The sequence below is a fragment of the Dermacentor albipictus genome, chromosome 5, assembly GCF_038994185.2.
Source record: "Dermacentor albipictus isolate Rhodes 1998 colony chromosome 5, USDA_Dalb.pri_finalv2, whole genome shotgun sequence".
Classification (NCBI taxonomy): Eukaryota; Metazoa; Arthropoda; class Arachnida; order Ixodida; family Ixodidae; genus Dermacentor; species Dermacentor albipictus.
Window position 1 is genome coordinate 46,863,464 of NC_091825.1, and position 26,413 is coordinate 46,889,876.

At 48.5% G+C, this 26,413-nt stretch overlaps 1 protein-coding gene across 4 annotated transcripts in view; it reads right to left on the minus strand.

Moving 5' to 3' along the window:
• LOC135899188 (uncharacterized) overlaps positions 1–20,511 on the minus strand; it is a 122,491-nt gene extending 101,980 nt beyond the window's left edge. For all 4 annotated transcript variants that reach the window (XM_070539566.1, XM_070539568.1, XM_070539567.1 and 1 more), the window contains exons 1-3: positions 19,907–20,511; positions 15,025–15,312; positions 11,679–12,008 (exon numbers count right to left, since the gene is read on the minus strand). In XM_070539566.1, coding sequence (XP_070395667.1) covers positions 11,928–12,008; positions 15,025–15,312; positions 19,907–20,116 — 579 coding nt within the window. In that variant the 5' untranslated portion in view covers positions 20,117–20,511 and the 3' untranslated portion in view covers positions 11,679–11,927. The remainder of the gene's footprint in view (positions 1–11,678; positions 12,009–15,024; positions 15,313–19,906) is intronic.
• Between the last annotated feature and the right edge of the window lie 5,902 nt (positions 20,512–26,413).

Consider the following 26,413-nt stretch of genomic DNA (forward strand, 5'->3'; position numbering starts at 1 on the left):
TCGTCTTATGTCCTCGCTACAGCTCGCGCTCGGAATCGCCGTGTCAGACTGAAATATCTCAGTGACTGGCCCACTTTCCTCAGTACTTTTCTCATAGCATGCTACGCAGAAATAGTGCGAGTTTGTACGGACTTCATGATCACCCAAGTTAATCATGGTTTAACATTGCTTCGCCGGAGTACGCCGGAGTCTTACATACACCACATGCCATAGTCATAGATACGTACGATTGTATAGCACGTAGTCGATGATGACCTCACAAACTGCGTTTCTCTCATTTACGCGCGTCCACTACCACGTAGAAACCAACAATTGCCACGCGTCGAATGGCCGGCGCAGTAATCATGCCGCTGCCGCCATACGATCGTCTTCAACGGGATCGTCGTCGTGCTGCTGTCGTTTGAAGCATGTACGCTCGCGACCTTCACACTAGAGCTGTGCACGGGCCGCAATTCTGAGCCCGCCCCCGGCCCGGGCCCTACACTACCACAGGCGGCCCGGTCCTGCCCGAAGCTAAAGAAGCCTGAGTTCGCCCGGCCCGGCTCAACTCGGCCCTAGGCCGGGTTGAGGGCCCGGCCCGGGCCCGGGCCGACCTCCGCGAGGGCAGGTCGGGCCGTGCAACTAGCTACTTGCTCCGACCGGGAAGACGAACAAGAGATAAGGCAAGCGCTTCCTGGTGCGCGTTTTCGGAGCTTTGTGAAGCCTCGTCATGAGAATGCCGCAAAACACCCGATCGTCGCCTTTTTTAGGTGCCGACAGCGGCGAGTTGAAAAGATTCATCCGTTTCTAAGGGGCTGCTGAAAGAAAACACTGACCTTTCCAGTATCGGCAGTGACGACGTGTGCTTCCTGTCGACTTCTGTCCACGACCAGTGTTCAAGCAATACCACTGCCCATTGGAAAAGCGCCCTATACACCGCCGCTTGGCTAATTTGTATGTGTGGCCAAGGCGAGCACGCGTGCGCCGTACACAGACTTATATTCGCTTCCCAAACGCTTCCCTTCTCAGCCTTTTTACTGGGAGGCGCCTGCAAGCGGCGGCTTCTCCAAAGCGTCGGTTTTGGTAGAACCGAAAACACATTCCGAGCCTCCGCTAGCTTTCGTTTGCCTTTTGTTAGCGTTTGGAGTTTTCTCCCGTCAATGTAGATTCCATTTTTGACGAATAAATACATTGCACTTCCTGCTCTACCTACATGCGAGACGAAAAACATACCTTCGCATAAAGTACGCAGTCGAGATCGGGGAGCCCGACCGGTCCGTCCGAGACGTAGAAGGCCTGGCCCGGGCCCGGCCTGAGTGAGAGAATCTCAAATGACCCGAGCCCGGCCCGCGGACCGGGCCAGGTCTGGGCTTTTGGGCCGGCCCGAGCCCGTGCACAGCTCTACTTCACACACAACTACTCAATATACACAAACGCATTGCTCCACCTGGTATCGCTTTGCGGTACGGAAAGAAAGAATAGATAACCGGAGGCCCCCAAATGCTTCGCGTAACGTCCATTTCCACGTTGATCTGTAAATTTTTTTTAGAGGGAACAAATGTCTTTGGCCCTTTCGGATGTTTTTGCCGTATGTCATTGGTACGACGGAGGTCTGACTTGCGCAAGGGGAGGGTGCGCGCCGAGGGAAAGGGTGCGTGTTCCCGGGAAGTTGCAAAGGGCGGGGTTAAAGTGGAGAGAGAAGTAGGTTGTGCCGTGCGCGAGCTCTCATTAAACTAGTGGCGGGGAGGGTCAGGAATAAGGAAAGATGTACTGTCGCTCGTTAGGTCGCTCGCTCATTCGGTGCGGGAAGATGAGCGAAAGGGCGTGTGCGTCGGCCGCATCGTCACCATGCGGCGATTCGAATCGATAGTGCATTCTCGACCACGAAGAACACACCGGAGACGCAGACGAGCGTTCCATCGAACGCTGACGGCGTTGACGTTGACACGACAAGGAGAGCAAAAATGTCACCGACCTAATGCGTAATTTGAGCGCAGCGGTGCAAATGTTTTTATTCCGCGATATATTGGCTGGCATGGAAAACTTGTCTCGTGCGGCACGTTGCAAGTGGAGCGATGTGTGGTACCACGTGCGACCTCGCTAATGCGGGAGATCGCGAGCGCGTGGGCGGCGCGTGGGCGCGATTCACCGACCCGGGACCGACGCCTTTATGGCGCATTCGCTTCGCCATTTTAGCGATCCAGGAGGCCAGCAGATCATAACGATTTCAGATTTGCCTTATTCAGTGCCTGCTCACGCAGCACTGTTTCCATACATGGTATCCGTGGCATCATCGGCGAGCAGATGACGCGCGCTACTCTGGCACCATGTCGTACCCATCGCCATCGCATAGCCCGTCTTGTGCGGCACTACGTTTTTCTTTTCCCACTTTCGCCATATCCTCTTCCTCCACTTTCCACATCATGGTTCCTCTGCACGCTCCTAGTCAGCTTTTCTCCTCGCGCTCTTTCATCCCCTGCTGCGCTTCGCTCTTTCATCCTTCGCTGTGCTCGTTCGCTCAATTACGCCGAGGTACAACGACGAGAAACGCAGGAAAGGGCGCAGCTGCGCTCAAAAGTGAAAGCACTCACTCTCCGCAGCTGTCGCGAAGGAACTCCGGCAAGGCGAAGGAAGGCGCCGATGGGCAACAGCTGCGGGGAAGGGCTGCTAGGGGGGGGGGGGGGGATCACTGCGGCTAGATCGCTCGTTCGTCCATTTGTTCGGGCTATTCGGTTACACTGTCAGTCGTCGTCGCTGCTTCTGCATAATTGTTTCTCTCCTCTACCCGTCTTGCTGCGCGGCGCATCTCCAATGGCGGCAGTGCGCGTTTCGTGTGGTGTAGTTAACCAAAGTCACGTGCCATGGTCATGACGTTGCAAGGAGTGCATCTTACGTAAATACATTTTTCCGTGTGGCCTTGGGCCCCTATGACTCTCGCTCGAAGCGCAGCTACGTCGAGAGGAAGGTCACACGGCCTTCTGTTTAAATTTCTTGCCGCTTTCAACGCAGCTATTTCTTACTTTGCAGGCACGATCGTCAAAGAGTGATCTACGGTCCAAGCTTGATAGTTTGCAGTGCTCAAACCTGGTCAGGGGATTTTAATGAAACATTTATTTCCACCATGCCATGGCAGATCCATTACATCATTCAGGCTCATTTTCATTCTCTTTGCCTTCTGAATATTATCTTCATCGTAACGAAATTTCATCTCAATGCTTCAGCACTGTATCTCTCTGGTTGCATCGTATATAAGCGACTGAAGTTAACTACGATTTTTTGATTTGAACAGTTCGGAATTTCAAATTTAAGTAAAAAATAATACGTTTCTTAAAACAGCTGTTTATCATGGCAAGTAAGTTCTGAGGAAGCCCGCAAACGGCTCTACCATCTGAGCTAACCAGGAACTAGCACATCACAGGGGGAGGTCGAATTAATCAACAACTCTAAATGCGGGCACTGAATAAGGCAAATCTGAAATCGTTACGATCCACTGGCCTCCTGGATCGGTAAAATGGCGAAGCGAATGCGCCAGAAAGGCGTCGGTCCCGGGTTTGGTGACCCGACCAGGACAATCTTTTTGATGGCGATATCTTTAGTCTGAAAAGTCATATTCGGTTTCCTTTGTGGCTCTGAACCACTCCTAATTGGGTAGATGACACTACTTCCCTCTCACGAAAGTGTTGCTTATAGAGATGTTCGGTCAGATTCTGGCATTTCTGTGGACAAAATACATGTAAATAGGAATCGGCTTTTATATAATTTCCACACGCAAAAGAAAGTAAGAAGATATAAATAGTGAATGGGGGATTTATACTGACCCTCACTGAAGAGTTCGAAAAGGGGAGGAAAGAAGGGCGTCATGTCGCGGACACTCAATAAATAAAGAGCGCGGTAAGGAACCAGTTCCCGAGGTTCGGATGGGCTGCGGTGATCGATTGCGATATGAAAGCAATCGTGCGACTTAAAAGAAAAAGCAAGATCGCGTTGAGCTCAAAGATACTGACAACCAATTTTCATGGTACCCACTTTCCTTGACTGCAATGGAAAGCGCACCGATCGGATTATCTAATCATGAAGTGGTAACGCGGGAAACTTCTTGGAACAGTTTTTAGCAGAGCTTTTCGATCTGCAGTGAGGTTGTAGTCGTTCACTGGAAGCTTGCTGAAAACAGGCATAGGTGAGTGAGATAGCGATTATACGCTGGCATTGTTTGGAGGCAGATGACAAGTACGGCCGTATCTGTGATTAAGTATTATTTGGTGGATCAAGCCGATGTTCCTGCGATTCGTGTTTTCCGAAGCGTTTCCTCACTTGTGTTGTTTGGTCTAGTGTACCCATAAGTTTTCGTGCTGCCTATTATTGCAAAATTTAGGACGCGGACTCCACCGTATTAAATACAAATACAATGAACTCAACAGTGTGATTCTTCGATGGCTTGTAGCGATTCTAGCGCAAAAAGGATGCACATAATTTATCTCATTTGCCGACTGTCACCTTCCTCAAACTGCCGAAAATTCTAATGATGTCGTTGATAGCCGCACAACTCTTGAATACGAGTAAGTGTGAGGAATTGTGCGCGAGGCCATCGAGATGGGGGCAGCCATTTTGGCGTTCGATATGGAGAACAGACAAATTCTGCATACATTACTGGACAATATTCGTAAATAGCGGTCTTCCTTCACGCACATGCATAACCGTGACAAGACAACACTTCGACAACTGACTGCAAGTACTGTATATGTCATACCCAAAGGTGTACCTGGCCCGGCACACGATCAGTAAGTATGACGTGGTATTGTGAGTAGCTACGGCAGTAACATGCTAACAGACGATGACACAGATGGACTTTGACAAATCTTGTGTCGTGCCTTTTGCCTCAAGGTGCAAAACCAGCTTGTTCACGTGTCCACCCATCTTAATACTTCAGCACGTTTTCTCGATTTGCAGCTGCTTCGGTAGCCAATTAGCACGAATAACCAAATTGCTAGGGAAATAATTGGGGGCGCTTTAATGAAACCTATAGGCCAAAATGAAAAGCCGTGCACGACGGCGCCTCTCGTACACCCTGTAGGATAATTGGACGCTAAGAATGTGTTCCGACTGAATGAAAGTCGCAGAGTGCTTCCGATGATTATCCTAGCCCGTTGTCTTCGAAGCATTAAAAAAATTAATAACCATGGCAGCCTCTAGGGAAGCCTTTGCGAAACCTGGGGCGAAATCTTATAACGGTTCGGAAAACAAACCGTTCACTTCGCCGCTTACGTCACTAAATGTGCCACTCCTAAGCCACTGCTGGAAGAAGGGGAGGACGCCACCAACAGGTGAAAGGGTGCCACCTCTGAAGTGCATGTACGTCATTATATGACGAGCTAATCGAGGAACTGCAGAATGGTTCTGCTTGCTAAATAAATATAAAATATAAATTAAATATTATACGGCAAGTTCTAAAGTATATAGGTGTGGTGCCGGGTATTTAGGCAATGCAGAAGTAATTTATTAATGTAATTCTTTTTCTTTCTCAGCCGACAGGCGGCATCGCAAGCGTAAAGGAGTTGGCAGAGCGCAGCGTTATGTCGTCTGCTACCAGTAGCTTGCACGATGCACGCGACAGGAACACACTGCCAGCTTAAGTAGCGAGCGTGACAAAACCGTGAGCTGGTTCATAGGGCCACCTTTACTAGACAACTATATCACTTTTCCTTCTTTTTTCGCCCTTCGTCATCGGCTCGGACATGACTCGCGCGCCGCCGCGCTGCCGCTATCCCTGCGATCTGCCCCACGGCGCGTCGCGTGATAGAGGCAATGGAACTTGAAATCGAACATTACGATAGAGGGGCCCTGCATTGCCTGCGCGAAAATCGAAGAGCGTGGTGCTGACGGTGCGGGCTGTGCCGTGAAATTGAGGAACAAAGTTCGGCACTCCCTAACTAGAGAAAAAAAAGGGCAGCCAAATGAAAGATCTCCATAAGATCTTCCCGTACTGATTGTATAGTTTTATCAGCCGAACGAAGGAAGTGCTGGACCAGCCTAGGCTGAACCCTTCTGATTGCTGAATGGTGATCTGCGAGCTATTCACGTTGGCGTTAGCACTGGGAATTCAATCTCACCATGCAAATATTTCCGTCGCATTGGCTCTGAAGCGGAGGTCACGGGAAAGCTGACCCAGCCCTTCTACCGGCCAACACAGTAATTGCGAGAGCAACTTCGTGGGCGGTGTCGGCAGCAGAGATGTAGGACATTCCCATGAATGCTTCGCTTCCGACCGACCTCTGGGTGCTGCAGGCCGGTGGCGATTAGTCATTCCACGCTTCCTCTGCGTGGAATGACTACTGGTACGCTTGCACCCGAGTCTCCTCCAATTGATAGCGTAGCCTGCGAAAGGTCTACTTAGAAAGCCGGCAGGGGCGGTGCAACTCATAATCCGTCATTTCTTCGAACGCGTATCGCGCTTCCAGCAGTGGTCGACACGGGAAGAGCAAAGCCAAGGAGGCGACGAAGGCAAATGATAGCCTCCGAAGCAACCAACGCAGGCGCGCGCGACACCCGCGTGTCTCCAGGGTCGCGCGGCCGGGGTCGCCAGCCAACAGCCAAGCCACAGCAACGGATCCCAAAGCGGACTATACCCCTTCGCTGGCTCCGCTTTTAGCCACAGACGAGTTCGCTTTGGAAGTGATTGACAAATGCGTGACGTGATCGTAATTTGCGATGCCGCCCTGCTGTCTCTGACAGCCTCTTACGCAAGCAAAATTTTGACCAATTAGATGAGGCCAAGTGAACCGGTTCCCTGCTGAACCGCTATCACATTCGGCCCCTGGAATCAATAATCGTTTGGTTTGCATGCCGCGACTAAATGCTCTTACACTCTAAAAACTGTTGCACCCTTTGGGGTGTATATTCGTCCCACAACAATAATCGTCATCTGTCTTGCCCTTGTTTCCTTTAACGCTGCGAGCCCGGTACTTCCCAGTCACGAACGGTATGCGCGTTATCAGTGTGACGCAGCTTCTCGACAGGAAAGTAGCGAGCGCCGAGCTTGCAAGAAAGGAAACGCAAGCAAGGCAGATGACGATTATCGTTGCGGGACAAATATACACCCCAAAGGGTGCAACCGTTTTAAGAATGTAGAGTGTAGCATGGTAAGGCATTTCCAACCGAGTAGCGACAACTCTTTATCAAGAAAACTGATAATGCCGGCGGGACAGGCTTCGTAGTGATGTTCTGTGCCCTCCAGAATAGCTTTTAATTCTCATTTTTCTTTCGTTGACGTCATCACTACGTCATGGCGGGAAGAATGAAAAGCTTCAAGTGAATACGCCATGTGGTCGCCCCCGCGCGAATTAAACCCTGATATCCAGGCAAGCTGGATATGCTTCATCCATAGGTTTGTATTCACCAGCTTGAGGTCACCGAATAATTGTTCCTTGTAGGCATATCAGTGGGACATCACAAGTATCGTAAACGCAAAATTCGCGAGACACTCATTGGTTTCTGTTCAGACGACATTTTTGAACGCCATTACCTCATGAAAACATATTTTGTTGTGTGCGTGTTTGTGAATTCAACGCAAGTAGTCATCCCTCATTGACTTTCTATTTCTTCGATATGTCAAGCGTCCACACCCATAGCTTCGAGTATAGGAATTAATGGTGGCCACATAGACAGTGGTTTCGAAAGCAACTAAGAACAGAGCAAGAATCCCCCAAATTTGAATATTGTCAGGAAGCTATTGGCATAAATGTTGCAAAGGGACGCCAGAAAGTGCACACACTGGGTCCGCAGTGTGTCCTCATTTCCAACTTTGTTCGATCAGCATCTTTCACCTCAAACTAATTCACTGCTACCAGATCCACGAGCAGAGGCTTCAGTATAAGTAGGTACGCCTGGTTTGCGTCGTTTGAATACATTGCATATAGAACATCCGCTTTATAGCACCTGTCAACTCACCTTACAAGTTAAAAGTGCGTCGTATGTTCCAGCCAATGATCGAAAATTCTCCATATAGCTTGCTCTATTGAGCGCCACCGCGCACATATTTCAGTGGGTAGTGACCCTCGTTGGTTCAGAGGGTTACAGAGCTTCTTGTAAGCCACCTGTTGAGCAGGTGACTTCGAAAACCAGTTATATACGTAACCAATCAGGTACGTAAGGTTCCCACGAAAATGCCCCGCCACACTGCAGTTGCAGGTACGGCTAGCTGTAATGAATGACAGTCTCCGGTCGTTACACTTGCATTGTGCATTCTGATTCCTACCAGACTGCACAGCTTATGGTTGAAGTCCTTGTCATTGCTCTTGATTCCCTTTATAATTGCGTCTGCATTGCAGGCCTCAAACGCTCAAAAAGAATGCTCGTCACTATTTTCCCGTTAACTACGCTGTTATAAATAAGTACACAAGCAAGTGCTTTGTCATGCTAGTGTCAGCAGACTCATCTGTAATTAAACTGAACCTGCTCTGTCCAAAATCGTCAACGAGATCCACTTGAATATGAGGGAAGAGTACATTATGCAAGCCTACAGCGCTGCAGCGTTTTCATGCAATTCGCTGCATAGTCCCTCGATGTAGGGCTGTCGTAAAACTATCGCTTTATCACATGCGCTAGATAATCAGCCGTAGCAATTCTGCAGCGTTCACCAATAAAGAGCGCGTTCAGCTACACTATACGAAGTGGTGCTGGCTTTCGGAAACATCATATGCGGCTGCTTCGACGTGCGAGATGCTGAGGCATCTTAATGCTTCTTGCATGCTTTTTTTTTAGTTCGGTGTGCTTGCAATATTTACATTCTGCAAGGTTCTTCTCTTCGTCCTCTAGCAGAAGAGTCAGTTGCACAAAAGTGGGTCCTCGAGCCACTTGTCTGAATTTCTGAGCATACTTCAGTTTCGGCGCCCTGCTCAGCGTGCTATTACGTGCACTATAGAGCTCCACAGCAGATCTTGCCGTAAAGTTTTAATACAAAAGCAAAAATACGATCCTCCAGCGGAACTTAAGTGTGGTCGTAAAATCTGGTGGGTCAAAGAAAATTAATGGACGCCAGCGTACGGTCTCCGTTAGTGGAGCCGCTGTTAAATCATTGTGGTCAGAGAGCATATGTGCCGTAATCCCAATTTCGGCCACCTAGCTGTAGCTGTTAATTAAACAGTGCGTTCAAGAAATTGTTTCTCAAATGAAAATGTTTAACTTGCACTCGCTAAAATGTCGCGATATTGTCCGGTCGTGTCACTATAAAAAATCGGTAGTCACTAAAAAAAATTGTGGCTACAATTAAAACAACAAAAGCTTGCTACATCTAGCGACAACATCGCTAAAATGGCAACGCTGATTACTAGCCTTAACGGACCAGCTGTCGCTCCGCAGTGTCCCTTGTAAGTGTCACGAGTGTCGCGCGTGAGCTTTGGCAAGGAAGGCGTTTATTCGTTCACTCCCTGGCTGGTTCTTTTCTTCGTTCGTTCATTCGTTCGTTCATTCTTTCACTCGCTCGTTCGTTCGCTCGTTCGTTCGTTCGCTCGTTCGTTCGCTCGTTCGTTCGTTCGCTCGTTCTTTCGCTCGTTCTTTCGTGCTGTTCGCTTACACTGGCAATCGTTGTCGATGGTTTCTGCCCAAATTGCTTTTTTCTTCACAGTAATAATTCAAATAATCTCAGTAGACGCAATTCTAGGGACAGTGGTGAAATGAAACTAGTGATAATTAGGTACTGCGGCTGCCATTACGGCGGTCAGGCGGTATTCTCGGGCGCTTAAGGCTGTCATTCACTTTATTTACACATTATCTTTTTTGCCGCTTACACCTCCCTCGATGTGGGGTAGCCGACCAAGCACGATCTTGGCGAACCAGCATTCTAAACTCCTTCTCCCACTAAATTGAATCTTAACGCACACTAACAAGCCAATTAAGGAAAGCAAAGCATCCTGTCATGCTCGACTAATTTATCCACGAACCACCGAGTGGATAAACAGCCGGCAAATCAGGCACGTACTCAGAATATCTTTTCGGGGGCCCAACCCAAGGTGACCTTTCTTTGCAAAAGATACGGGGGGGGGGGGGGATACCTTTACTAGTACAGATGTGAATACTGTCCACCCTTCGCCATAAAGACGCTTAAACCCGCAAAAGAGAAATGAAATAAGTTGTGTCCCACAGCCTCTGACATACACATCTCCTTTACTTGGCCAACAAGGAACCACATCAAATGTCCCCGCGCAAGAAACAAACGCTGGAACAACACTGCCTAGGACAAGTAAACAAGCGAAATTGTATAATAAAGATTTCTAGTAGCGTTTTTTGAATTATCTCTGGAATAATTATAGCAAAATATGTATTTCCGAAATTATCACAGTTCTTTTGGATCCCTCGTTTGCTGCTCTACCAAGTTAAGTGCCGACTCGACTCGTACTGCTTTTTTGTCAGTTGCGTAACGATGCGTGGCCATCAGCTAGTGCCGTACAGCCGCGTAGAGTGCAGGACGCTGCGGTTCTAGACGTACTGCGCCCACCGTGGAAGCTTAGAAAAACACCCACATAACCACAGTAGAGAAGTGGCTACGCCAGGGCGCTCGACTGATAACTGTAGAAGCGTCATCAAAAACACACAGAATCATTCTCCACTTCCGGCGACGTTTTCTCTACTCCGTTTTTAAATGAACAGATGTTGATCGATAAACAAACAAAGGTTAAATTTGTTAATTTTCGCTTTTCCTTCCTGTTTGGCTGTTGCCTCGGCTCCCTCCCCTAGCAGATTGCTTAATTTATGAAATCTTTGCGACGGTTGGTGCTGTACAATTAGGGAAAAGCCAGACGAGTTAACGAGTGACATTGATATTGCTTATGGGTTTAACGGTTGTTGCAGGGTTTGACGACGGACGATGTTTAGCATGACTTTTCCACCTTATCTAACCCATATCACGAGTTTATGGTTCCAAGAGTCAGCCAGCGTCCCGGCCAGCCGTCACTCGAGGAAATAATGAAACAAAATGAAAAGTTAAACGCAAGTGGCGTTTTCTCCGGCCGCAACTCGTACCACGAGCATACAGACCAGCTGAATACGAACTGAAGCTTTATCCTGGTCCCTGGATTGGTCTAAACAAAGAAGGCTGAACTAACGAAGCAACAGTGATGCGCGTGACCATTGCATTAGATGACAACTGAACACAGCTCGAGTTATTCGCGCGGGCACCAAATCGATGAGAAAACTGGGCTTCGAACCACAGGAGAAGCCGATAACTGCCGCCATCCAAAAGGAGTGAAAAAGGCAGCAAAATCTTGACCGCCGAATAGCTGTCAAGTCTCAAGATTGATTTGGTGGCGCTTGAGGATTGTCTGTGAGGAGTGATGGCGTGGGCAGGGGGGGTTATACCGCCTAATTTCCGGAGAAACCCGCCGGGCCGCCCTCTGGGTCAATTTATCTGCGGCAAATTTATCTGTTGATTCCACTTCTGTGGCTCAGGTATCTGTTTGGCAAAGCCTTCCCGCCAGCGTCAGTACACTCGGAGAATACTACAGGACACTTTGAAAGAAACCTGTTGACAATTTATTTTATTACAAGGGGGCTCTCAACATTTCACAGCAACAAACCCACAGCTGCTCGCATTTTTCTGCCCTCACCTACCGTCTCTGAGCTCGGCTTTCGAACGCTTTACCGAAACAAGCTCGGCTGCGTATAGTGTTGCGACTTGGGGAACTAACATGCACCGTGCTTGTACTCACCTTGTCAACGAAGGATGCCAGGCACGGTGCGTAGACTTTGCCCGCGTGACTGACCTGCACGTCAGAGGTCGCCGATTTCTGCGCAGCGCGCAACAAGCTCTCGTTGGCGGGGGCCACGCAGTCACTTCTCATGGACGCCGTGCACGAGGCGTTGCCATCGGTGGGCGACGTCCAGTCTGGCTCGATCTTCGAGGCCGACACGGACGACCGCCAGCGACCGCACGCGAGCGTGTAGGACTTGGCGCAAGGCTAGGCTGAAGCGTTCATGGCAGCGGCGATGAACTTCACGGCAGTAAGGCAGTCGGCAGAGTTACACTGCTTGTCCATTTCCTGAACAGAAGTTGTGGGAGATGCCGTTTAGCTAACTGCTGCCTCAAAGGTACGAATCCAAGTAATCAAACCCGACATCGCCGTAATTACACCGCAACCGGTAGGTACAGTCTCCGAAATATTCGTGATGTTTAACACTTCAACGCCACACAGAAGCCGTGAGGGACATCGTAGTGGAGGGATCCCCACGTTGAGTTTAACCAAATAGCTTTTTTCTTAGGCGCACCCGAAGTTTAACAAACGTATCTCCGCATATTAGATTCTGGTCGCTGCGGCACCCAGGAATGGAACCAGGGGCCTCGTGCTCCGAAGCAGAGCTTCGTCGCCCCTACTGAGCCACTGCGGGGGGCCAGTCCACCGTGCATTCGTAGGGTAACCGTTGGCGGTAATTGCGGGGGAGGCTGTGAACTCGTTATGTACGAAGCCGGCACCGTGAAAATTGCAGTCAAGAATTAAAAAAGCGACATGCACATCCTGAACCAGTTCAGGGAGTGTAAGGTAAATAGACATATCGCAGGACACTTTGACCAATTTGGAAGGAAACGTTCTAGCCAGTCTGTGCCGAACAAAACCAATTTTCAAGTCCTAAAGAAAGGTACAGAGAATGTACAGGATGCCGCACACAACTTGAGCCTTGAATTTAAAAATTAAAGGCGCAGGAAGCGGATTAAACCAAACACATCCTATTTGAAATGGCCTAAATAACTCACAGTTTTTTGTTTTCCCCCTAACTCACTAATTTGGTTTAATTACCCAATTTTTAGTTATTCGCCGAGGACCCCAAATATGATACGCATATTTGTAGAGCAGCATTAGAAACCACCGATCGGGTTGTTTCCTTTACGATCTCACGTAGTCCTTTCTTACGGGTTGCAAAGAAAGCCCGCGAAATATGACAAAAGCCACGTGACGGAGCGCTTGCGCAGTGGATTGTGCTGCTCTCAAGCGTGCGTTCGGTGAACAAGGTCAGCTGCATCGTGACTGGCAACGAGGAAACTGCAGGGCGTTCTTTATCTCATCGACAGCACACGGCCAGCTGCATGCATTTTCGCCGTGACCCGACGGGAGCCGACGTTGTTCACCGAACGCATGTTGAGAGCAGCACGATACCGCTGCGAAGGCGCTCCGTCACGTGGTTTTTTTCAAATTTCGCGGGCTTTCATTGCAACTCGTGGGGGGGGGGGGGAAGGACTACGTGCGACGCATCGTAAAACAAACTACTCAGTCGGTGGTTTCTCAAGGTGCTCTACAAATCTGCGTATCATACTTGGGGTCCGCAGCCAATAATTGAAAAGCTGCGGAATTAAACTTAATTACTTAGCGAGTTCCGAGGAAAGCAAAACATTGTCTGCGTTACTTTAGGCTATTACAAATATTGTGCGTTCGGTTCAATTCGCTTCCGACGCGCCTTTCGTTTTTGAATACTTGGCTCAAGTTATGTGGGACACGCTGTATTTAATATTGGGGGCGAGCTACACCACTGGAGAAGCTGGTGCCACTATCGGCGTGACGTGGTATGAGGCCAGGTCACGTGGACACAGCGGCTGCGTCGGCTGCTTCGGAAGCGCCGAAGCGAGCTGAAAACGAAAGTTTAAACGTTCCACTTGCGCAGCGGTTCTGATAAAGTGGTGAGGCTTTGCCGCCTTGCGTGTCTGCTTGAGAACATTTGAAATCACTATAATAAGTAGTGGCTGCCTTTGGTGGCGTGCAGCATGGTAGGCTCGGTGCCGCAGTGCCAGACGTACGCAACATAGCGCGATGTAAGCCTTATTCGCATGTAACCGCAGGGCAAGGAGCAGCGTGAAGCTTGGCTGGCGAAGCTTAGAACCGGCAGACAGCCATCGGCTACAACTCGAGTATGCAGCAAGCACAGACGCAAGGAAGATTTCTGCTACGGCGCCGGGACTGCGCGATGTTCGGCGAGTAGCAGAAAACGTGCATTAAGACGCTCGCCCGCGCCCGCTGCCCGGCTACTGTCATGAAGGTTTGGTCTGTGAACTTGTTGATGATAGATACTGGCAAGTTCACTGGAACGGAAAGGGAGCGGCAAGACGCACATCAAAAAAAGGCATGGCATATGGTCATGTTTGTGTTATGAATTAATGCACTGGATTACTAAAAATATGCAGAGGGAAATCGCACGCCGAGAAGGCCGATAAACATACAGTGCGACGCAACATGAGAAATAATATTGAAATGTCCAAGCATCTAGAAAACAAAAAAAAATTGAATCGTTGCGATGGCACATCACAGTCGCCGTAGGCGGCGAAGTCTCTATTATGAAATTATTTTTGAACAGTTCTGATAGCGTCCACGCAACAATGGTTGCTGGTGTGCTGTCAAATGCTCATATGCTGCGGCCTGAAGCTCACAGCAAGGTGCGAAAACGCGCTCAGAGCGAAAGCAAAACATTGTGCGCGGACATGCATGCAGACGCGCAGTCGGTCGCTGCGAGCTCGTGTGATCGCTGCATTGAGGCTTCATTATGTTATGCCCTATTTGGTTATACAGACAACGCACTAAAAGAACATATTTCACATTGCCCACTCTCAGCGTTTGCCTACCTTTCACGCAAGAATCCGGCTCGGGAAACGCTATCGCGGCGACCGCGCGTAGTGGCGTTCACTGTACGTATTAGCGTGCGTCTAGAGATAGCGTCTGTAAACGATTCTGTGCTTTCAGTTCGCCCTAGATTGTTATATCGACAATCAAGAGCTTCCCTAGTTTTGAGAGTACCTACATAAATGCACAGGAGGGCTGCCACGTGGTGTTCTTATTTAGCGCCGTAAGCGAAAGCTATGAGGGGGGCGCCGCGTGATCCCTCATATTACGCAAGGGAGGCGCTTCCGACAGATGGCGACTTCGTAAGTCCTCGCCGCCAATACTAAAGCAAAGGGCAAAACAAGCAGCATTTGAAGCCTGGAAATCCCGCACTGTGGTCATTGCACTTTGTTCGCTTTTCTTGACGCTGCAGCGGAATCATCGTGTAATTCATCGTACACACGTCGTCGCGCACCTTGAGCCAAGTAGAAGCCGAGAAGCAGGCGCCATCCGACCTATGCATCACGACATGCTGCGCAAGGACTGCCACGATGACTGCGAATGCGCACAGGATGGCCACGAGGACGGCGCGGTTCATGTCCGCGCTGTGAAGGCCTGCGGTTTCCGTCCATCGGCCGCTCTTGCGAGCTGCACCGGCCGAGATGCTGGTGCCGCCTTCGTCCGACAACGCCTCGGCCCCACTCCAAGGAGCCTTGGTGGCGGGTGGACTTCCCACTTCCGCGACAGCTTCGCACAATACGACCTGAGATCGCCGATGCCGTTACGCTACTTTCAAATGGGAAAGCCGAGGATGTTTCAGTAAAATAGAGCGTTTGAATAGTTTGTCTCCGATCACTTAAATAAAACAGAAAAAAAAGTGGCACAAACACCGTTTACGTTCTTTCTTCGAACATTAACATAAACGTTTTTTTTTATTCACAGGGACAATACAGAGCAATCTAGGTCTTCAAGCGGATCACATGAATATGAAGGCATTGCATGCACGAGTCGCAATATTTAGGTGGCTACTTAATAAGGTACACCAATACGTGTTTATTATTCACTTTGCGGCACGATTTGTAATTGCGAAACTGAGCCCGAGCAGAAGTGAAGGTACCTTAGCTTAGGAAAACTCCTTAGGCTAGCACCACTTCCATGTTAGTGACACGCACAGTCTGCTTAAGAATGCATCAGTTTTCGTTCCACTTAAGATCGGCCCGCGAACTACTAGAGGTACCGATATCTCTAAAGTGCTGCTTGTCTTGGAATTCCTGCTAAAGGCAAACTGACTTCCTTACTGTTCGGCCTAAATTTCGCAATTGCAACGGGTGCCCCAAAATGAATATGTAGGAAGGTAATTATACTGAGCATTTGTCATTCTTTATTTGTTAAGAATACTGCCACTCTCGATCAAAAGTATGACAAGCGGGCCTAGTGTATTTTGCCTAGAGTCTGGTGCAAAAGTTTAAGGACCAGAGTTGCTGCTAAATTTCTTTCGTCTTCTCATCCTAGCCATAAAGGCTGAAATGAAGTGTAGTGCCCACGGGCACCTGCTTTACCAGCGCCATGCTTTCATAAAATTTCGCGTGGCATAGCTGTGGTACAATGAATTAATGTTTCTGCATACACCATAGTCTCTAGACTTTTGCACTCGACTATGTATGTATATATATATATATATATATATATATATATATATATATATATATATATATATATATATATATATATATATATATATATATATATATATATATAATACACACAGGGGTTGCTGCGCGTTATAACAGAGCAGTGGTTGTGTGAGGTTCTCCTTTATTTTCCTGTAGAGGGGTCCATGATGCTTATTAAGGCTCACACCCAAAAAAATAAAGAAAACGAGGCGTCTAGTCGAGTGGTACAAACAATATCATTATCAGCAATGGATAATACCCCCGTAAGCAATGGCTCATGCCATTGCCTCCAATTCTTAAGACTGAAAATTGACATTGGTTGTTGACAACTCATGTTGACAACTCAATTGACAATCAACTCACAATTGACAACTCATGGTTGTTGAGAGTACAAAACGAGGAGCGAAAAAAAGTCTGCTCCTTTACGACCCAGGCCATTCTAAGTTAATAACAAGAGCAATTGCCAACTTGACCATTAACCAAGCCAGAAAGTCATGTGGTCATAGAATCAGCGATATTATGCACTGGAAGGTCACGAAGCATAAGGACAGTGGTTATCCTATCCCATTTATGACGTCCATCGCCGAAAAAGTCTTGAGAGGCTTAAGTAAGAAAAACAACGCAGCTACAAAAAACGGTGAGCACAAGAAGAAGGTAACGGCGATACCTTATATGCATGAAATTTAACGTGACTCAAAAAGATTGGTGGAAGGCTCTGTGCGAAAGTTGTTTTTTCAGCTCCTCGAAAGATCAAAGGCTTATGTGAAGATGACCAACCCTTCTTCTACCATAAAATAGAAGTAAGGCAAGCCTGTCCTGCATGCACCTGGTCTTCGTTACGGTTAAGTAACCCACAGGTAGCGGTGCCCGTTGCCTCCCTTCGGCCTCCCGCTCCCTCAGTGCTCGGGATTTTCTCGTTGCTTTCGGAATGCCTGGGATCTGGCGGCTCTAACGGCTGGATCGGCGCGCCGATGGCGAGCCCTTTCACGACCGAGTCCACGCCGCCACTCGTCGAACGCTGCCCTTTCTTCGGGAGAACGCACAACGCGTGGCATTACCATCCGTTTTCCGAGACTGAACTGAACGGAAACGAAGCCGGCGGACCGCGCGCGATACCTTTTTCTGCCCTTTCCCTCCCCGGCGGAAACGAAACGGCTCTGAGTGGTTGCGCGCGTGGCGTGAGCACGCGCCTATGCAGCTGGCAACTCATCAAACCGCTCTTTCTCACAGCTGCTCTGCTCTGGGGGCATCTGGATTTTCGCGTGACCATGTCGCCACCAAAACTTGCGAAGCAATACAAGGTTCGTTTGGGATGCTGCTTGGCTTCTGCAAGCTGTTTTGCTACGTTTTTGCCAGATGCGCCTGACCAATGTGCTGTATGTGTTACTGTAAATAAAGTGTTTATACATGCTCTGAAAAATGCTGCTTTGTTTCGGCGGATTTAGTCACGCTTTGTAATGTAAGAATGTGGTCTTGTAAAAGCGAGCATGCACGAGTGCCGTGCATGCTCACATTGCACGTCCATATTTACGGAACAAATTGGCCTCCGAGCCTATGCGAGCGCATGGCAAATTTACTTTCCTGCAGCCGCGTAATGTACCATGGCAGTTTAAGAATCAAACTCGATGTGTTTAGGGCAAACAGCATGGCGAAGGTAACGGGTCAACCTTTTGCGTATGATTAGGCTGTGGCATTGGCACAGGCAAGTTAATTTTCCCGCGGAAGCGTAATGATTGTAAGGACTAACTGGGCAGACATTCAACATCACCTCGGGAACGACATGCGATCTTGCCCGAGACGTCTGCAGTGATGCGGAGAATCGCAATTTCTTATTCCTGCCAAAGTGTCGGGGTACCCAACAAACAATTGCGCGGTCGGCAGCGCACAAACCGGTAGCCTACTTCGAAGTGCAATAACGCCACCCGCTAGGCAGCCGCCCTCTCCCTGAGCTACCTGAGCAAAGCTTCAGGATGAATGGATGGATGGATGGATGTTATGAGCGTCCCCTTTGGAACGAGGCGGTGGGTTGCGCCACCAAGCTCTTGCTGTTATGCTGCCGGATGCCCTACCTAGGTTAAAGAATAATAATAATAAAAAATTCTTGCCCTGCCACCTCTCGGTGGCAACATGCAGCACATTAGGCCACGCCCTCTTCTGAGCCCACTACAAAGCCTTGTAGTACACTGCAGTGGAAGTCTTTTTGATGGCGTCTTACATGCGTTGTTTCGCTGCGATATTTGATAATCTATATAAAATAAAGCTTTTCACACTTTCTTTTTCCATTTATTTTGCCTAAAGCGGCTGTAACCAGCCGTAGTCAGCGCACAGAACCCGTACTGCGGCCAGTACACTCCAAAACAACACACCCGAGCCGCTCTGAGCTCGCACGGTGCGCGCTCTCATGCGATCTGAAGCGTTCCAAGCGCGCGCTAGTAGTGCACGCTGACGTCACGCGTAAGCAGTCGCTTGGTTTATTGAACGTGGCTATCGCGGTCGCGAAACTATCGCGGAAGGCGAAAGTTTCAGAATACGGCCCCAGATGTGCATTGATTAGCTTGGTTTGTCTCTCATTTTATGTTTTCTACTTACTTTCGGCCACCCTATTGCGGGGGTATATACGTACTTGACGTGGGCTAGCGACTAATAAAAGTTGAAGCTTTGTGCACATATGTACCAATCTCCCTTTTTTTGTCCTTTGTGTACAGTATAGTGCAGTAAACAGAACAATGTCATGTTAAATAGCCCAAGTAGAAACCTTATTGCACGACTAACCTCGTAACCAATTGTTACGACTAATATTCACCAACAGCACATTCCGAGTTCGAATGCGTGGTCACCTATCTTCATCATACTTATCTGCAGTGCCCCTTTTTAGCCCTTTTTCGCGGTAAAGCTTGCCAAAATTACCTAGGGCGCAAGGATTTCACTCATGGTGACATTAAAGTGCTTTTTATGGGGATTTTCATTCATATAGATACTGTCATATTAGTAATTGTGCAGTGTGGTACGCAACAGTTGCGAAACAGCATAGACTCAAAACGCACATTCTTTACCTAATGAATCAATATATTGTCACGCGTGTATTGTTTTTTTTAAAGAGTTGATTCGTAACTCTTATTCTTAGCAATGTTTGCGTTTTATCGATCACCAGGACGCGACAATACGAGTAGACGGATCGACAAATTAAGTCATCAAATGTAGCGTAGGCAGCAGGCACTGAAAATATTAAGCATGGCCATGTTCTAAATGGCGCTGAGACAGGTCCTCCAGGAGCACTTATGTATCTTGTCCACAGCTCTGTCCTGGAACATGCCGAGTGATTGATAAATCAATTGAACACAGGTTTGATTGCGAGTGACGTTTAACCAGTTAATCGAACGAAGTCCCGTCAAGATACGAAGCAAGCTAGAGTGATGTCATAGAATGTGGTGTGCGGGATAGATAGTTTCTTCATTCAAATCTCTGCATTCATTATATCGCTTTAACCAGAATGTTAATTCACCTATTCCGTGCATATAGCGAAATGTAAAGATAGAAACTACAAGCCTGAAAGACCAGCAGACCGAATCTGCATTGTTGCAGTTTTTTTAGTGTTTAAGAACGAATGCATACAGTAGAAAACGTGGTAGACGGATTTTTCTTTACTTTTTTATGGTCAGCCGCAGTCCTATTCGATGTGCTTACCTGACCAGAATAATTATCTTTCACAGTTGCGTAGCTGAGCAGTTCCGTTTCGGTACTTTGTCCCTCTCGATCCTGCAGCCGAGGAGCGAACAGTCGTTTGTGCTTCAGTGGCGCTGCGAAGGGTTCGGGCTCGTCGAGGGCAGCCTCTGTGCCAGAAAGGTGGAAGCCGGGCGCTGCTCGTTTACCAGGGGCCTCGTTTCTACGGGACATCTCGCGGTGGCGCCTGCCTCTGTGTTCGGACCGCCGCTCGTCGTTATCCGCTGTCTGTTTCTTCCGCACCAGTAAATCGGGTCGCTCCGCGGGGTGCTCGATTGCAGACCCGGGGTTCGACGTCGCCCACTGAAGCTGCCTTGCCACCGGTAGTGAGGCGAGCGCAGCGGGCACGCATCTCGACTCGCTCTCGGGGCACTTCTAGCTTCCTCGACGGCACGGGTTCGGAGGGCGTTGCCTTCCGACCTGGTTCCTCCTCTACACCTGGTGTTGTGTCGGCAGCGGCAGGCAAGCGGGGGGCCCCGACCAGCGAACGCGCGGCTAGCGCCGGCGCAGTGAAGGAGACTCGGAGCGAACTGCTCCCGATGAAAACCGGAACGAAGACTCGGCCGAGCCGCGGCCGTTTATTACTAATCAAGGCTTCGCACGCCAGATGGCACCTCCCGATTGGTCCAATGCTCGTCACATGACAGAAGGGGGGTGCGCCATCTAGCTACACAACTACAAAACATACATGTGCGATGACACATAGATCTGACAGGGGGCGACACTATACTGCACCTGGCTCATGTCCAACAGCGATTTTCTCGCTTTCCTCAGACGAGCGGTCGTGGGCGTGTCTTTCGCCTTCATCATCCGAAGCACTGGATGTCTCCGCACGGACCTTTCGGGGCCGCATCATTCACTTCGTCTCCGTCTTCGGCAGTCTCTACTTCGGGCGCTGGTGTTAGAAGAACGCGTGCGGCAAACCCGACGTTCTCCGCAGGTTGTAAAGCCTCAATTTTGGAATGACCGCGATGAACATGGTTATTATGAATTAGATACGACATTTAACCATAATGTGTGATGAGTCAAGATGGAGGTTGTTTTATCAAACAAAAGAGTAACATTATTAATAAGGGTAATAATAATTGTAGTCGTGAAACGAAGAGGAAGAAAAACATCAAAGTAGTAAAAGAGGATACCGAGTAATTGGTTATTCAATTAAGATAAATGAACATTAAATTTAAAGCCATAGAGGGAGATCAATGATTCAGAAAGAAAATAATTTGGAAGGAAGATAATTAGGGACACCAATGAATGAAGAAAGTAACATGGCAAACGAAAAACGCGCCAGTGTTTGAGAAACGAAACGAACACGAAATGAAAAACACAGTAAAGAGGAAATGTAAAGCCTTTTTCGAACTATACGCACAGCCCCGTCGAGGCTGTCTAGGGCGCGGGAGCAATGCTACTATCTTACCACAATACTAGAAGCTTGAACGCGCATAGCTGCTTCTGCGCATGCACTCAGAGGCTGCACATGTGCAACTTTTTTTGATAATTATGCCCGGTGGACAGCGTGTCACCACACCCGGGTCGGTGAGTTACAACAACAACAACAACAACAACTTTGGGCATGGCCGCACCGCAGTGAGCATGGCGCTCAAGAACCACTTCATCTTTCTCGTCCAGGTCGTTGGTTTTTTTTTTTGCCCCACAACGCTTGCAAACAGGATCATGGCCCGGCTTCGCTGCTTGATCTTCCGTTTGCTGAAATCCATGAAACACAGCGGATGCGCACCCTGTCCGGCGCAGTCCTCGACGAGATGGACTGGCGGGAGAGCGCATCCTACCGCTTCCCTTCTGCAACTGAGATGACAGCGATACCAACTGCGTATAGATGGAGCAACTTGTCGATCGTCGGCACACGGCCGCACCGCAGTGAGCATGGCGCTCACGAACCACTTCATCTTTCTCGCCCAGGTGAGGAAGGATTACGGGAAATGTTTTCGTAGTGAAAATGTGTTTCTTGTGGTGCTGCCGTGCCCATGGCAAATGTGTTCACTTGAACAACCCTGATTGCGTACACTGCCAGATGCCCGAAACACTGCAACACGTACTGTGCGACTGCCCAGCATATATGCTGGAGCGAAGGACGTTAGACAATTTCCTAGCCAGCGTTGGCAGACAACTACTGTCGGTGGAAGCTATCCTCGGCCCATGGACTGACACTGCAATTTCGACGAGCGGCTCTAGTGAGGCAACTGTCTCATGTACATAAGCACTCACCACTTCTCTTATCATCATCATCCATTCCAATACTTTCACTCCCCTTCCCTCTTCCCCAGTACAGAGTAGCAGACTACAGCGCACTAGCTCAGGTCGACCTCTCTGTCTTTCCTATCAATAAATTCTATTCAATTCAATGTTGCCGAGTATGCTGTTTCCTTAAGAGATTTATTACTCTTGTCTGGAGACATAGAAAGCAATCCTGGTCCTACTATTCAAGAAGTCATGAACGAAATACATAAAATGGCTGCAGATATTAACGACATTAAAAGCGAGAACAAGGCGGCTTCTGAATCCTTAGCAACCATTCACGCCAAACTGGATGGACTCGCACATTGAGGGTAGGGTAGGTGACGTAGAAGACAAAATTATCCGATTGGAACGAACCGTGACTAACCTAGCACGGCAGGTTGACGACCTCGAGAACAGAAGTAGGCGATCGAACCTAATCGTTTACGGAATTAAGGAAGAACAAGAGGAGACTGCCGAGCGCCTTCAAAATGAAATATGTGTGAAACTCATTCAGAATAAACTTGGTGTCACTATTTCTGGAGTAGAGAGGATTCGCCGCCTTGAGGCCAAAAAAGAAAACAAGACACGTCCTGTCATTTTTAAGCTGCTTGATTCCAGAGATAAAACTAAAATATTTAAGAACTGCACCAAACTTAAAGGTACCACCATATCAGTGAGCGAAGATTTCTCGTTAAAGGTGCGTAATATTAGGAAACAACTATGGGATAGCTGCAAGACCAATCGAGAAAAAGTCAAATTGACCTTTGATAAAATTAAAGTTAATGATGACGTGTTCGTTTGGGACGAAGAAAGTGGCGACAAAGTACTATTAAACAGAAAAAAGCAGAACTTTGCTAAAAACGGGAACAGCCTGACCAACAAGAAAAGCCAACTATAGTGAACATTAATTCCGGAAGCGTTGTAAACAAAACCGAAGAATTAGAAGGATTTCTTCTGGAGCACTCTCCGCAAATAGTCACAATCAGTGAAACATGGCTGTCGTCACGCATTTCGAGCAGCGGTATCTTTCCACCCGGCTATATTGTCCTGCACAAAGATAGATGCAAGCGGGGGGGGGGGGGGGGCGTTGCAATTTTGGTGAGAGACGACATTCCAACGATGCCCATACCTGACGTACATACATGGTATAGAAGCACTGTCGTGTAAAATTACTGTCTGTAAATTTGTGTTCTTCGTCGGAACTATGTACCGGCCCTCAAACGCCGATTGTAGTATGATTCACGCACTGGATGATTACATGTGACGTCATCTTCAGGATACTCATAAAATTATACTCACGGGTGACTATAACCTACCCTCAATAGACTGGGCAAAGCTTGACGGCGGAACTGCCGATCCGTCCTGCGCAGAAGCACTGCTGGAAATTGCCTTTAACTTTAGCCTCAAGCAGATTATACATGCACCAACACGTGTAACCACGAAAACCAGCAATATATTAGACCTCACCTTCTTAAGCGACAATATTCCCGATAACACAATCTCTTGGGAAACAGTCAATGGCATTGCAGATCACAAAGCAACCATAGGTTCATTAACATTATACAACCGGCCGTGAGCGTGAAAGAAAAAGACTCAAATATACGACTGTACAAATGCCGATGACGTTGGTGTTCTTGACTTCCTAGAAGAGTCTTACCCAGAATTCCTTCGGTGTTTCCACGATGGAAGCATGCCAACTGATAACCTATGGGTACTTTTCAGGGCCAGTGTTGAGCACGTGTACATCTCTCACCACAACCACGTGTACAGGCTCGTCCACTCTTAGGGTGAACACGGCTCACCGTGGCTAGACACCCTACCGTGGCCGCGCTCCGCGGGGCGCCAGTGTGTCCGGCGCGGCGGCGAATCGAAGCAAAGCGGCGCAGGCGCACACGGGCCCAGGGGAGGTGCCTCGCGTCGTCTGCTACAGCGCTGGAGCGCGTCGCTTCTTGCTTTGCTGTACACTTCGCTAGACCCAGGTGACTGAGTGCCCGAGGCGGCATTGCGGGAGGGCGCACTTCACTAACTTGAGCATTTTCCAGCTGTTTCCGTCTACAGCTTGTGAACAGCCTGCTTAATCAATATACATAAACAGAAGCAAGCTTCTCACCACATAAGTCACTTAGCATGTTTTTCTAAAGTGATGAGGGCAAAAATACAGTCATTTTTTCGCGCTCTTTATTAGGCTGGGGCCCTCTTATTTTACTCTCACAGCACTTGGTGCAGTGCATACCCAGAAACCTATTAGGCGCGCTCTTGGTTGGAGTCATCATGGGATGAGCCTAGCGCGCCGTTTCGCGCATGTCTTGATGCTAGAACGAATGTGCTTAATTGACTTAAGAAAACGACCGAAACCCGCTATAAATTTCGCAGAAAGTTAGAGAGTGATTGTTCAATCACGCATCATCATGTTTGCCATGGAGTTTACCATTAAGGAGGGCAATACTATTACTTCGACAACAACTAAGAAGTGATCTCAGCTGCTTCGCACTCTCTTATTGACGCGTTAATGTCGCTGGTAGGAGAGCATGGATCGCTTTACGCGATGTAGGAAAGTGCTCTCCCCGGCATAGCAACTGATTTGGCGGCGATTTTACTCCCCCTTTTCATCGTTCTGCATCCTATAAAAAAACTAAATTCATTTTTGCTGTCACAGCTGGTGTAAAATCACCGAAGCGGTGCCGGTCCTCTGACGGCTACCTGACGCGAGATGTCGCATTCTCATTTTGAGGAATCGTCGGTCAATTATTTGATTACATTGATTAGGTGAAGTAAAACATATGGCGCCGACGTATTTTTTTGGTTGTTTGTTTTTTTCTCTCCTTGGAATCAATGCACGCCGGATGCGAATGCTGTTTCCGCCCGTTTATAATAGGTAAATAAAGTGGAAAATCTATAATCTACATGTCTGTTTTCCAGCTTAAATTACGTCTTGCCGGGTAATTAGGTCGTTATTCGCTTCTATTTCATTTCAATACTTCCTCAGAATGGGCCATATGCATATTCTCACTAGCATATAATAATTTGCTAATTGTGCGGTATACGTCCCCAAGCGACGCATGGAGTTACGCCATAGAGGTGGGCATCGGATAAATTTGGAGATTAGGAGGAATTTATTTCTTTCTTTTTTTTAGGGGGTAGGCGGGGGTGGGCTATGCTGAGTGGGTAAAACCCAAATATGAATACGGCACAGGAACCCTTGCCGCGGACAAGCGATGCTGTTGCCGTCATGGGGAAGTGGCCGGTCCGTGTGTTGGACGAAGGCGGCCACGACATTTAAACCGACGGTCATGAGGCCGGCATGGTGCCGTCTGCCCACAGCATGCCGGTGGTCGGCAAACGGACTCGCCGTTTGTAAACGCTAAGCCCGGCCCAAGCCAGATTGCTGTGTTAAGGCCAGTCTACTTTTTAACTGACCATGGGCGTCAGCCCAATCAACCGCTGAGCCCCCCGCCCCCTTTTTTTTGCGTAGGTCATGCTACCCCATACTAGCTTAATATGATGATGCGGTGCAGCCAATGACTACTCAACTGAGTGACTGGCCACTCAGGAGTTACAGATTCTGGGATGACTCGACAAATCGAAAGACACCAGAGGTGTTTCCACTAAACCCATTTCCGTCGACTTTCATGATGAATTGCATTTTGTTCGGTTGCTGTTTGCCATGGCCCTTCGGCGATAAAAACGCTGTAAGAGTGCAGGATAATTTCATTTCCCCGGTGCGCTTTGGAAACTAGCCATGTCGCGGGTACAGGAAAAAGAAAGACGACGCATTGTAGATCTGTGCCTACAAAACTATTCTCAACGTGTTATATCGGAGATGACAAAAAGGCCACTGAAAACTGTGAATAGAATCGTCCAGGCTTACAAGAAGGATGGAAGAATTGCGGATGCTCCCCGTAAAGCACGGCAAAGAGTGACCATTGTTGCGGCGGCTGCTGCAAACCCGACCACCACCGTTCGAGAAATTAAGAACAGCCTCACGCTGGCTGACGTCCCGGCCACGACTATCAAGCGTCGCCTCTACGCCCCACCCAGTCTAATAAAGAGCGCGAAAAAAATGGCTGTATTTTTACCCCCATCACTTATGAAAAAACATGCTAAGTGACTTATGTGGTGAGAAGCTTGCTTCTGTTTATGTATATTGATTAAGCAGGCTGTTCACAAGCTGTAGACGGAACCAGCTGGAAAATGCTCCAGTTAGTGAAGTGCGCCCTTCCGCAATGCCGCCTC